Source organism: Miniopterus natalensis, chromosome 2 (assembly GCF_054644295.1).
Source record: "Miniopterus natalensis isolate mMinNat1 chromosome 2, mMinNat1.hap1, whole genome shotgun sequence".
NCBI classification, from domain to species: domain Eukaryota; kingdom Metazoa; phylum Chordata; class Mammalia; order Chiroptera; family Miniopteridae; genus Miniopterus; species Miniopterus natalensis.
This window is the reverse complement of record NC_142082.1, coordinates 153,952,401-153,965,576: the sequence shown is the minus strand read 5'-3', so window position 1 is coordinate 153,965,576 and position 13,176 is coordinate 153,952,401. Positions and strand designations below refer to the sequence as shown.

The 13,176-nt window shown below is 32.8% G+C and overlaps 1 protein-coding gene across 2 annotated transcripts in view; it reads left to right on the top strand.

Annotated features, from left to right (window-relative positions):
• CCDC91 (coiled-coil domain containing 91) overlaps window positions 1-13,176 on the top strand; it is a 183,200-nt gene that overhangs the window by 18,059 nt on the left and 151,965 nt on the right. For both annotated transcript variants that reach the window (XM_087814743.1, XM_016199099.2), the window contains exons 3-5: window positions 7,876-8,036; window positions 8,958-9,161; window positions 9,899-10,003. In XM_087814743.1, coding sequence (XP_087670869.1) covers window positions 7,876-8,036; window positions 8,958-9,161; window positions 9,899-10,003 — 470 coding nt within the window. The remainder of the gene's footprint in view (window positions 1-7,875; window positions 8,037-8,957; window positions 9,162-9,898; window positions 10,004-13,176) is intronic.

Here is a 13,176-nt window from a genome sequence, read left to right as displayed (position 1 = left end):
CATGTCCTCAGGTAAGGATTTAAAAAGACCACTAACATATATACAATCAAAATTATTAATATTTTGGGTCTACATGTGTGGACAATATTTGCAATGTGGTTTTTTGGAAGGTGGGTAGTTGTTATTGGGTAGTCGTCTAAAATTCAGTGATGATGTGTATAGTCTGGCATAGTTTAAAATGTATAGAGTTAACTGAGAAAAATCTTGTTTCCGTTTAGGGGGTGATACGTTTTTATGTTCTCTTTTCTTTCATAGCATTACTCATTGTTTTTTCATTTTATTTTTAAAATAGAATGTGGATTATGATATATTTAGTAAATATTTATATTATCAAGTTAAACAAATTTCTGAAAATCCTAATTTCTCATAAGATGAAAGCATATGTAAATTATAGTCGTTTTAGGTTCAACTTTCCTTTTGTCTGGAATAAGTATTGGTGTGATTAGCAGGATGTCAGAAAGGCTTGCAACTCCAAATCTTGTTTACTGGCCTAGTGCTGATTCTTTTTTTTTCTTTTCTTTTTTAAAATTTGTCGTTACTGTTGAGAATATCACAGATGTCCCCCTTTTCCCCCCCATTGACCCCCTCTAACCCGCTCCTGCCCCCTCCTGCACTACTGTCTAGACAGATGTCCATGGGTTATGTGTATATCTCTTCCCGCCCCTCCAACCTCTCTTCCCTCTGAAATTTGTCAGTCTATCACATGTCTCTGGATCTGTTTTGTTGGTCAGTTTATCTTGTTCATCAGAGATCCTGTGGTACTTGTCTTTCCCTGACTGGCTTATTTCACTTAGCATAATACTCTCCAGGCCACTCCATTGCTGTCTCAAAGGGTAAGAGATCCTCTTTTTTACAGCTGCTGATTCTTGACACCTTTTCTCAAAAGCATCATTTCTTTGAGTAAACTTATTGGTCCCTATTAGTCTTTAGGGTTTTTTCCTAACTTATTTATCCAGAACAAGTTTTGATCTGTGAGACAGCATAGCCCAATGAAGTTGAGTACTATAACCAGTAAGGGCAATGAAACAAGCAGTCTTCAGCATTACATTTTTAAGCATGTGTAATTATTTTTCTTTGTTATGTTTAAAAATTGCACTTGTGAACCTACCATTTAACTTAAGAAATACAACATAATTTCTTTGCTTTTGTAAAAATCAATTTTTTGTACATGTATATTTATCTCTAAAGAGTTTTGCTTGTTTGTCTCCCTTATAAAAATGGGTTAATACTGTGATTTACTTGTTTTTGCTCAAATTTATGTTTCTAAGATTCATTCATATTCCATATACCTGTAGTTCCTGATTAAAAAATATTCTAATGTATGATTATGCCACTGCTCATTTAACTGTTCTACTGTCAGTGCATATTTATGCTGTTGTCACTTATTTGCTATTTGAAGAGTACTTTTAGGAGTATTCTTACACAGGATTTTAGTGATGTCAAGTGTTTCTTTAGCAGTTTGCTTAGGGAAGAATTTTGTTGAGACCAGTTTTTTCCACCTTATGAGTAATTCTTTGAGTCTCTTGTTTCTTGCCTATTATATACTTTCCCTTTTTGCTCTTTCCTGTGATTTTTTAATTTGGACTTAGAGAAAAGCTTCAAGAAGTGGAAATAATTTCCATATACCCTTTATTTATCTTCAAATGTTAACATTTTACCACATTGCTTTATCTTTCTGTTGTTGTTTTGTGTGTGTGTTTTTTTGTTTTTGTTGTTGTTAATTCTCACCAGAGGGCTTTTTAGAGAGATTGGAAGGGAGGGAGGGGGACAGAGAGAGAGAGAAAGAGGGAGGAGAGAGAGAAACATTGATGTGAGAGACACATCAACTGATTGCCTCCTGCACACATCTCGTGGGGGTAGAGAATGAACGTGCAACCCAGGTATGTGCCCTTGACTGGGAATCAAACCCATGACCCTTCAGTGTGAGGGCTGATGCTCCAACCACTGAGCCATACCAGCCAAGGTGCACATTTGCTTTATCTTTATTCTTTTCCTTCTTCCTTAGTTTCTTCTTTTTTCTTCCTTTTTCTCTTCTCGATATTTATTTAGCATTCTTTTTTTTCTTATGCTGAGGCCATATAGTCAAAATATTGTGTCCCAAAGTAACTTAGGTTAGTTCTTGCCCTGCACACATCCTTCCCCCCAAACCCCAACTTGTAATGGTGATTAGGTTATTCATTTGAAATACAGTTTAATTCATTTGTTGCCTTTTGTATTTTATTTTAGAATTTAACCTTCCTGTTTCACTGCTGGTTTACTTTATTTTTATTTTATTGAGTTTGTGAAGCATTGGCATGGTTATAAAACTAAGAACTATGTTAAAAAAAGCTACTCAGTGAAAAGTTATTTCTCAGTATTCATTTCTTCTGTCCATTTCATTCCACCAACCTATCTCATTAATTTTATCCTTACTGTGTTTCCTTTATGAAAAATGAGTAGATGCATGTATCTGTATCTTTTTATATGTAAGGCCTATTTGTATATTTTCTTTTCAGTGAATTATCTGTTTACATTTTTTCCCCATTATTCTATAGACGGTTATTTTTCAAAATTTCCCCCCAAAGTTTTAAATGTTCTTTATGTAGCTTAAGAATATAATCCTTTATCTGTAACACATATTACACATATTTTTTTTAATTTGTCAGTTGTTTCTTGATTATATTTAAGATAATTTTTTACAGAAAAACATTGTTATATATGCCATAGTCAAATTTGTAAATCTTTTATTGTATTTGGAATCAAGTCATAGTTAAAAATCCCTTTTATTTTATTTACACCCAAGGTAAAGAGGAACTTACTCATATTTTCTTTTAGTACTTACCTGTTCTCATTTAGAAATCTTGATCTCTGACTGATTTGGAGTTTATTTTTTTATCTATAGTGTGAGGTATTAGTTTAATTTTATCTTTTTCTAATGGCTAATCAGTTGCTCTGGCACTTTTTATGAACAAGCCCATCTTTGTCTCAGTGATTTGAAATGCCACCTGTATCATATACTTAAGTTTCACACTGACACGGGTCTATTTCTGGAATTTTAGGTCTATTTATTGCTGCACCCCCCAAAAATACACTGTTTAAATTATAAAAGGTGTGTCTTATGTTTTAATGTAATTTAATACAGTATATATTAATAAGGTTGGTAGTATGTTTTATATAGTTGAAATTAGTATATTTTAGTAAGGGGGACTAGTATCCTCCTTATACTTTGTTTTTTTAGTGTTTTCCTATCTCTGCATTTTTACTTCTTCCATGTGATGTTTAATGACCATTTGTCTAGCTCCATTATCAAAAAGCTTATTGATACTTTTATTGGAATTATATTAGTTCTATAAAACAACTAAGGGAGGATTGGCAACTTTATGATATTTAGTTCCTTATATAATTGGCATCTTTATGATATTTAGTTACCTATCTTTGCCTTTGTTCAGGTATACCTTTGAGTCTTTTAGAACTGTCTTAAAGTTTTCCTCATGTTTCTTGCTAAGTTTATTCCTCAGTATCTTATCTTTTTTGTGGCTATGGAAAGTAGTATTTTCTTTAACATTACATCCCCTAAATAGTGAATGTGTTTTTTTACATATGGACTGGTATTCATTTCTATTCGTTAAGTTTATATCTTGCTACTTCACTGAATGTGTTTATTGTTCAACTTAGTAGGAACAGGAGATAGTTTTTCTTCTTTTCCTGTTTTTATACTTTTATTTAATTTCTCTTGTCTAATTGCATTGGCTCATGCCTTTAGTGCAATGTTAAATGGTATGGATATAGCAGACATCCTTTTCTTGTTTCTGACCGTAGAGGTATTAGTCTAATTTGATCTTTTTTTCCCCTCCATTAATTGACATACTGACTTTAGGACTAAGGTCTGTATTTATTGTGCAAAGAAAGTATCCATCAATTCCTATTTTCTTGAGTGTTCATTTTTACTAAAAGCATTCTCAGTCTTGGAGATAAACGTATCATTTTCTCTTCAAGTCTATCAGTATGAAGTATTATATTAATAAATTCCTTAATAGTGAACTAGTCTTATATTCCTGGACTAAATCTTACTTGTTCATTGCATAGCATATTCTCAATATGGTATAGGATTCTGCTTACTAATATTTTATTTAGAACTTTTACCTCGTTATTTTTATGCAGTGCTCTAATAATCTCTAATTATTCTGTTTTTGTACTATCTTTATCGGGCTTAGCTCTTAATGTTATGTTATTGTTACGTAAGCTAATGAAGTTTTTCTTTATTTTTAATGCTTTGGACCAACTTGAGAGTTTTGGTATTATCCATTTTTAAAATTTTTGGTAGAAACCCTCTTGTGAAATGCTTTATCTGTGGGGTAGTTACCTGAGAACTTTATATTTTCCCCAAGAAAATAGATCTATTTTTAAAAGGTTTGTTTGTTTGTTTGTTTTCAGCTCTAGTGAGAGCAACTTTTATAAACTGTATTTCTGTTTTATATTACCCATTTTTTCTAGATTTTAACATTTATTTACTGAGAATTCTATAGAGGAGTTTTATGATTAAAAAAAGTCTCTTCTGTTTTAATTATTATGTTCCCTTTGTCATTTAATTTGTATATTTGTACTTTTGCTCTTTTGTTGTTAATGTTAACTACTATTTTGTTTACTTTTTTAGAAATACAGAGTTTTAATTAATTAGATCTATTTTTTTAAATTTACTTTGATATCTGTGTTATCTTTATTATTTTTATTGGGCTTTCTTTTCTTTTTTGTTTCTATTTAGTTTATAACCTGGGAATTTAATTCACTTAATTTTTTAATTGAAATTTTCAAGGCTATAGATGTCTTTTAAACACTGCTATAAATGTATTCATAGATAAATAATATTTTAATACCATTTCTTTAAAAATTTTTAATATGTTGATGGGGAAATTAAAATTATATTGCGGTTGGGTGGGGAATGGAGTAGGTGAAAAGAGTCCTTAAAAAGCCTTGTTTTGAATGTTGTCAAATGATAAAAAAATATTCATTGACAGTTTCCTTTTATTGAGTGTTCACCATGTACCTGTCTGGTACTGCCAAGCAGTTTATTTACATTATCTAATTTAAGCTGTATAACATCATTTTGAGGTACATATTTCCCCATTTGCAGAAGAGGAATCAGTAGTTTCGATCTTTTTGTGTAGTTTTCCCTAGGCTACATAACAAGTAAGTTGTTTTTATTGAAATTTGAATCCATTTCTGACTCTATAGCTATGGCTTTTACTTAAGCAGTAATATTGTGAGGTCACAGAGGTATTTAATGGTATGGCATAATCAGTAACTGTTAGTAGCACAGTGTGACTGGAATAAAGTTAGCCCTTAGTTGTATAATTTCTGGCTTGGACAAATAGTTCATTGAGATACTGTTAACTAAAATGGAAAACGTGAAGCAGAACAGGTTTATATAAGATGATGGGTAAGTTTGATGTACCAACTAGACAGCTAAGTGGGAATGTCTGGTATTTAGGTGAATATAAGGATCTGAAGGTCTACAAAGTAGTTAGTGCTAGATACATGAATTTAGTGTCATTAGCTTCTAGGTGATAATTTAAATAATGGGTTTTGAAAGTGGTAAGAATAATGTGAGTAGTGATATCAGAGCATGATGAAAACAGTGAATCTTAAGATTGAGAAGAAACAAGAAAAAAATATATTAGGAGAACTTCTAGGATAAAGTGGTTTGCAGGTGCCAAGGGAAGTTTCACGGTAAAGGGAGGGTCATTAGTATCAGTGCTCTGGAGAACTAAAGAAAGATAAAATAAGTGGTGTTCATTTGATTTAATGGTAACTGAAAGGGAAATTAATATCTTAATTGATGTGTTCAGTGGAATGGTGAGGGTTGAGTGAAGAAGAAAATTGAGACAGGAGTCATTTGGAGATAAAACGTTTGGATATGAAGGGAAAGTGTGATAGGTGGTTGTACCTAGTGGAAGTGTGAGGCTGAGAATGCCTCTCTTGCCCTCTTCCTGCTTCCCTCCCTCAACCTCTCCCTTTCCCTTCCCTTTATCTCTTTTCTTTACTTCCCCTCTCTCCCTTCCTTTCTTTCTTTTACCACTTTCCCTCCTTCTTTTCCTCATAAGATGTACTTTTGAATATTTAATGTTACAGATTGAGAATTTAACTTGGGTCAGCATGACATCTTGTCTTAGATTTTGGCTATAAATATGAAAACATAAAGAGATGTTAAAATGTTCAGGTGTTAGATCAGAATGATATTTTTTAAGAGTTTCTTGAATCCAGGATCATAGTCTTTTTTATGCCCAGAATTAACCGTACTTGTCTAACAAATTTTAATCTTTGAAATAATAATGAAAATAATATTAGCACAGTGCTAAAAGCTTTACATATTTTAGTCAATTTATACCTCATCGGCAAATCTGTGCCAATTTTAGATGAGGAAACTGAAGGAAATGAAGTAAACTTGCTTATTGCTCTATACCTGGTATGGCAGTTAGGTTCCAGAGTTTATGATCTTAATGCCAGGGCTGTATTAACTCTTATTATACTTTAGTACTTATTTCATACCTTTACAATTAATTAGTAATATTTTTGTTATAAATTATAATTTAGAATTAGAAGTTAGAATATTTTGACATTTTAGAGAAATCTGTTAGCACATGGAATAGTGAAGATTAGAAAAAAGTAAGTTCTAAAACATATATCAAGTACAAATGTGAGTTGAAATTCTAGTTTTCTGTATTTTAAGTTAAAGTAGTGAAATGCTTATGGAAGAAGCTAGAATGCCTTATTGAGCATGCACATACTATTTAAAAAACATAGTATTGCTATAAAATAAGTGTCTATAAGGTAACTAAATGATCCTGTAGGATAACAATCAGAAATTGATGTATTCTTTAGTTTATTAATACCTAATGACCATATAAATATTTTTCTTCAGGCAAAAATGCAATTTCCATTGTGAGGTGCCTTCCAGAATTTATGGTAAAACTTCGCTGACGTTGCCACTGATGCCAATGTGGAATAAAGGTCTTTAAAATTTAGAAAAACAGACATATAAATGGGTTACTGCCAAAAAGAATTTACTCTTCTTAAACTTTAGAACGCATAATACAAATAAATGTGCTTGAATTTTTAGAAAGAATATTTGAAAATAAAGTAATATAAATGTAATCTATTTAGTTTGCCCTCACCAGTATTTTTGTTTTATTTCATGCTTGGCAATTGGCTTTCCTCTTATGACCTTTGTATTTGAACCCTAATCACAATCTAATAATGTTTTGTTGCAAAACTAATTACAGAATTGTATTTCAAAATTGTTTTTCTATAAAAACAATTCAGTAAACATTGATTTTAGTATGAAAAATCTTTTGTTGAAAAAGAACACAGAGACAGTTGTATTAATTATTTTAAAGTAATTACTCTTTGCCTTAGATCATTTTACTGTAATAATGGATTTGCCCTGAATATTGGGTCCTAACGCCATTGAGTACATGGGATGCTTAACTTGTTGTGCTCACTGCTGTCTTCTCAGTGCCTGTTTAGTGCCTGTGCCTGGCACTAGTAGGTGTACTAGTGCTCTTTCTGAACTACCTTGATAGATAGGTAATATGTTTGAGTACTTTCTGAGTTGGAAATGCACTTCTTATGGTAATATGTTATATGTAAACACTAAGATATTATTAAATTTTTTTGTTTGCCTGAGTCTCATGTAGAAATGTCATGTTAGATTTAGAAACACTAGTTTTAGATTTCAGGTGATGGTCCCTCAGGAATAGTCATAGAATCCTCAATTTCAGTCATTTTGCTTTTACTTCCTTTACTCTTTTCCTTTTCTCTTCTTTACTCTCTTTCTTCCCTTCAACCTGCTCTTTATTTTCTCTTTAATCATCTTTTTGTTTGTGTGTTTTCCTTCAGTATCTGGAGTCCATCTTTCTCCAGCTTCTCCTGCAATTGTACTGGACCATGACCACTCTTCTCCTTCCATTGGCTGCCTCTCTCCTGAGCCCATCATTTCATCACCAGAGATTACACATGCAGACAGCAGCATCGTCAGTCAGAATGTTCCAAAAACACAGGTAAAGACAAGCATATATTTAGAAGAAATTTGCATGCTTAAAAAATTGCATACTGATTGAACTGAAGGTTTGAAGATTTTCTGATCCTTTTTTTAACTTTCTGAAAAATATTTCTTTAGATACTCTTAACTTTGAGCCTAATATTTAGAATTCAAAAAACTGAAAATATTGTTCTGTGGAACAATTGCAAGGTATTTAAGTAGCCTTAGTTACCAAAAAATGGTTTGAGTGTCTCATTTATTAAAATTGACTTAGTTTTACATTTCAAATCTTATACTTCAAAAGGGAAAATAATTACCAAAAAAAATTATTTCTCTTTTCAGGTACACTTATGTGTTTTCAGGTATTAGGGTGTTCTTTTCAATTTTAGAGTGAAATTTAAAAAGATAGCAGCGTAAGGGTTTATTCATTCAAATATTTATCAATCCAGGCAGTGTGCTAGATGCTGAATTTAGTCCAGATTTCCCAAGTGCTATACACAACCTTGAATCACCTGTTTTCTTTACTAGAAAGTGATGATTAATTAGAGGTTATTGATAAATTTCAAATTCTGATTTACAGTTTAAAATGTAAGCAAATTCTGGTGTGTGTGTAAATTCAAGAACTGGTGAGTATCAGATATGTCTATATTAATTATACACTTCAAGCAGAAGAAAAAGTCTTAAGTTTTTACTGCTTTGTTTGCAAAATAATAAATGCTTTAAACTCTAAAGTTTAGAGGAAATTTTGTGTCTTACTGCAAAGATCAGGTTGTTGTAATAGTTTGAGGTCTCCTGTTGATTTACTTAAAGGGAGAAATAATTTCGGAACCCTTGCTACAACTTAATTTCCAAATGTGGTTTCTGGTGCCCTTTGGATGTTTTCATTATTGGTTCAGTGTAAACTTTTCCCTCTTGTATATTTTTTTTTAATGTGGTTTAGATTCAGCAATCAACACACACTGATCTGGATATCTCACTTTTTCCATTGGGTTTAACTGATGAGAAAAGTAATGGAACAATTGCTCTTGTGGATGATTCTGAGGATCCTGTAGCCAATGTATCAAACATACAGCTTCAGCAGAAAATTTCAAGACTGGAGATTAAACTCAAAGTTTCTGAGGAAGAAAAACAGAGAATTAAAAAGGTATATTTACATTTTCCTAAAAAAAAAAAAAAGTTTGAATTGTGCATTCTAGAAGTTTGATAAAACCCCAATCTCTGATTAAAAACTCATCAGTGGAAGAAGATACTGTCTTCTCTTGGCTATAGGTTTAAATCAGTCATTAGAGTTTATCACTTAGAAGTCTTTGACAAGAAATGTGTGGTCTCCAATGTGTACTTTTAAAGATACGAACATCTTTTACTAGATTTTTTTTCCTCTAACACTTTTTTTCTGGTTTATTTTTATTTTCCTTAAAAGCAGGTAGTACTATATTTCTTATATAGTTTAGAAGATTTGTAACATTGTCTTGTTCCTATGTGAAGTCAGGCATCTTGGGATATTTGACAAGAGTACTAGATATGCAGCTATTTTAGTAAATTATTTATGTTCTCATTTCTCTTTCCTACAAATACAGTATATCTATAAAAAGACCTTAGGAAATTTATAGAAATTATATGTAGAGATAGATTGTATTGATTGCAATTAGCTTAGATACTTTTATTCATTTATTAGCATGAATAATTTTAGTATTTTATCAATGCTTAATATTGGTCTGGAAATAAGAGTGAAGCATACAATCTATAATATTGTTGAACTTTAGATCATGCTGCTTGTGGTTTTTTTCTTACCAAACACTTTCTGGTATGTTCATTGAAAAAAAAGAAATATATTTCATGCCATTACATATTATATAATTTGTGCTTGGATTTCTTCTTTAGGATGTGGAATCATTGATAGAAAAGCATAGTGTCTTGGAAAAAGATTTCCTTAAAGAAAAAGAGCAAGAGGCCATTTCTTTTCAAGATAGATACAAAGAACTTCAGGTAAGCCAAGTGTGCTTACAATTTAATATGTAAGCCTTTTATGAAGCATGTAATATAATTTCAAAAAGTGCTCAATACTTTATGAATGAATAATCAGTATGTAAAATATTGACCAACATGGATGAAATTAATGATAGATGTGATTTTGAAAAGTATGAATCTGAAAAGCTGTGAGGGTTAGTTGTTTGCGACTCAGTTTGGTGAAAAATATTCCGTTTCTGATGGATAAAATTTGGAATTTGGACATTCTAATTTTTCTTCTTTGTGATTATATTTGAAAAGAGTTTAAAATCCTCTATCCCCCCAAATTGAGATATTTAACCTTTTTCATATATTGTAACGTCTCCTCTTCTTTATTTCATCAAGTTTCCTTAATAAACTTGTTGTTTTCTGTTCTTCCATATCTCAGTAAATGGCAACTCTATCTTTCCATTTGCTAAGACTGAAAACCACATTTATCCTTGTTTGTACTTACTCCATGCCTGTTCCTTCCGGGAAACCTGTTGGCTCGACCTTCAAAATATCCAGGTTTCAACTGTTTATCATTATGGTCATTGCTACCAACCTAGTCCAGGCCATCCTTATTTCTCCCTTGGGATACTCAAGTATCTTCTATCCAATCTTTATCAAAACTCTGTAATTGCCTCCTTATAGACCATTCTCTACCTTGCAGCCACTGTGATCTGTTTAATACTTAGTTATTTCTCTCCTCTGAAACCTTTAGTGGCTTCTTATCTCACCTAAACTAAAAGTCAAGTGAGTCCTTAAGATGATTTGTAAGGCCCTATATTTTCCTTTATCCCTTCTCCCTATCCTTTCCCTGCCTCTTTCTCCTCAGTTTGCTTTATCCCTGTATCTGGAATATGCCTCTCAATTTTCAGCATGGTTTCTTTTTTATATCATTCAGGTCTCCATGCAGATAGCACCTTATCAGAGACCTTTCCAGACAACACTGGCATCCACTACCAGCCCTCCCATAGGATGCCTTTTTCCCTCCATAGCACTTTTCCATCTGACCAGCTTGTTTATTTGCCTAGATCATTCTAATTGTCTCCTAAGTGGTTTCTAGCTCCTGCTCTTGGTCTTCTCCTAATGAGCCTGTTTTTCAGCAGATAGAGGAGTGTTTTTAAAAATGTAAATCAGATAATTTCCCAGCCTCAATCTCATTCTCCTTCCAGTGTAAATCTTCTGGCTCTCCAACTTTGCCAGTTTACCCTCAGCGATTTACTTACCCCAGACTTTGTAATATGGTCCAGGTGAATGTGTGAGTCTGTCTGGCAGGGCATTCCTCAGCTGTTGGAGTGGTGAGTGGAGGGAAATGGTTTATGATTTAGTCACAGTCTCTCTGCCTGGAATGCCCTACCTCCAGGTATCTACACGACTCTATTAAAAATCATGCAAAACATGAAAATAAGAAAAAGGCCGAGCAGTATGTTCTTTCAGTGTCTATGGGGACATCATTTAATAGACCCGCCCAAGGATTATTTAGGAGAATGTACTTTATTTGACTCATGGTTTATTGATATTACATGCTAATTATGTTTTCCCCCAAAGGCAATGCAAATAATTTCTGTCTGTTAGAAAAGAAAACCCTAGAGGAGGACAATCACCAGTTTGTCTCTAACCTGGTGCCTTTTCTTGTCTAACAATTCGTTATTTAAATTATATAAATATACATATAAATTATATGTGACCATATATATCTTCAGATGCACTTTGAACCAGTCTTAACTTCTGATTTATTGAGTCTTAACATAAATGGTTTATTACTAAATGAGGAGAATACATCTTTGATGTATGTTCAATCTGTATTTATATGAGGCACATTGTAACTGTTTTTTATAATTTATATGTATTGTTGAAAGTATTAAGATATCCCCTCCCCCCCCATTGATCCCCTCCTCCGCACATCCACCCCACCCCCAGGCTTTCCCATACCAATGTCTGTGTCCATAGGTTATGCTTATAAACATATAAGATCTTTGATTAATCTCTCCCCACCCACTCCCCCACCCCTGCCTTCCCTCTGAGGTCCCTCAGTCTGTTTCATGCTTCTATATCTCTGGATCCATTTTGTTCATCAGTTTATTTTGTTCATTACATTCCACATATGAGCGAGATCATATGGTACTTGTCTTTCTCTGACTGTCTTATTTCACTTAGCATAATACTTTCTAGTTCCCTCCATGTTGTCCCAAAGGGTAAGAGATCCTTCTTTTTTATAGGTGCATAGTATTCCATGGTGTAAATGTGCCACAGCTTTTTAATCCACTCACCTACTGATGGGCACTTGAGCTGTAAAATTGTATTTTAATAAGTCTCTGAACCTTCAGATACCTTCTCTTGTGCGGGCTTTCTTTAACCATGCTATATAAAATGAGAACTGTGTACATGCTCTGCATTCCCTAGCCCCTTTTCTTTGTTTTTTTGCCCCTCCTCATAGCACTTATCTCCACCTGTTATTTTATTTTTATTTGTTTTGTTTTGTTTTGTTTTCCCCCACCAGAGTAGAGTGTAAGCTCCATGAGATTAGGAACTTTCCTGTGTAGTACCTAAAGCAATATCTGGCATGTAGTGTGGGCTCAATTAATATTCTTGAATGAGTGTGAACTAGTATTATGCGCCCTGTTCACCAAGGGCTAATCACATTTTGTAGAGCCACATTTACCAGCCCCATACAAAAGATAGTACTGATGAGACTATATTAGCTTAGAAGCCTTTCTCGTTAAATAATGTTTGTATCCTTATGTATTTATAAAAATATGTTTATTGTGTAAAGTGTGGACAGTAAAGGAAAACAAAACTTACACCTATTCACCACCATGAAAAATCTGTTTTCATGTGACCTCAAGATATAGGGCTTAAATTTTTAATTTTACAAATTAATCTACCTTTAATTAGGCTAGTGTTGGGTGTGCCTTTGTCAAGATTTAGTCTGACTATTATTAATTAATAAATGGAATTTTGGTAAAACCTTTAAACAAAGTTTTTCTTAAAACAACATTAACTGTTACAAGGAATTCTAACAGTGTTGTTTTATGATATGGTCTAATTAGCAGGATAGGTGGAGGTTTGTCAATGTGCCCATAGCAGAAGGAAATAACGAATATGTGAACTGTGCAGTACAATGGGGGTGTGCACACCTCTCCTTTCCTGTTCTGTCCAGGGTGTGG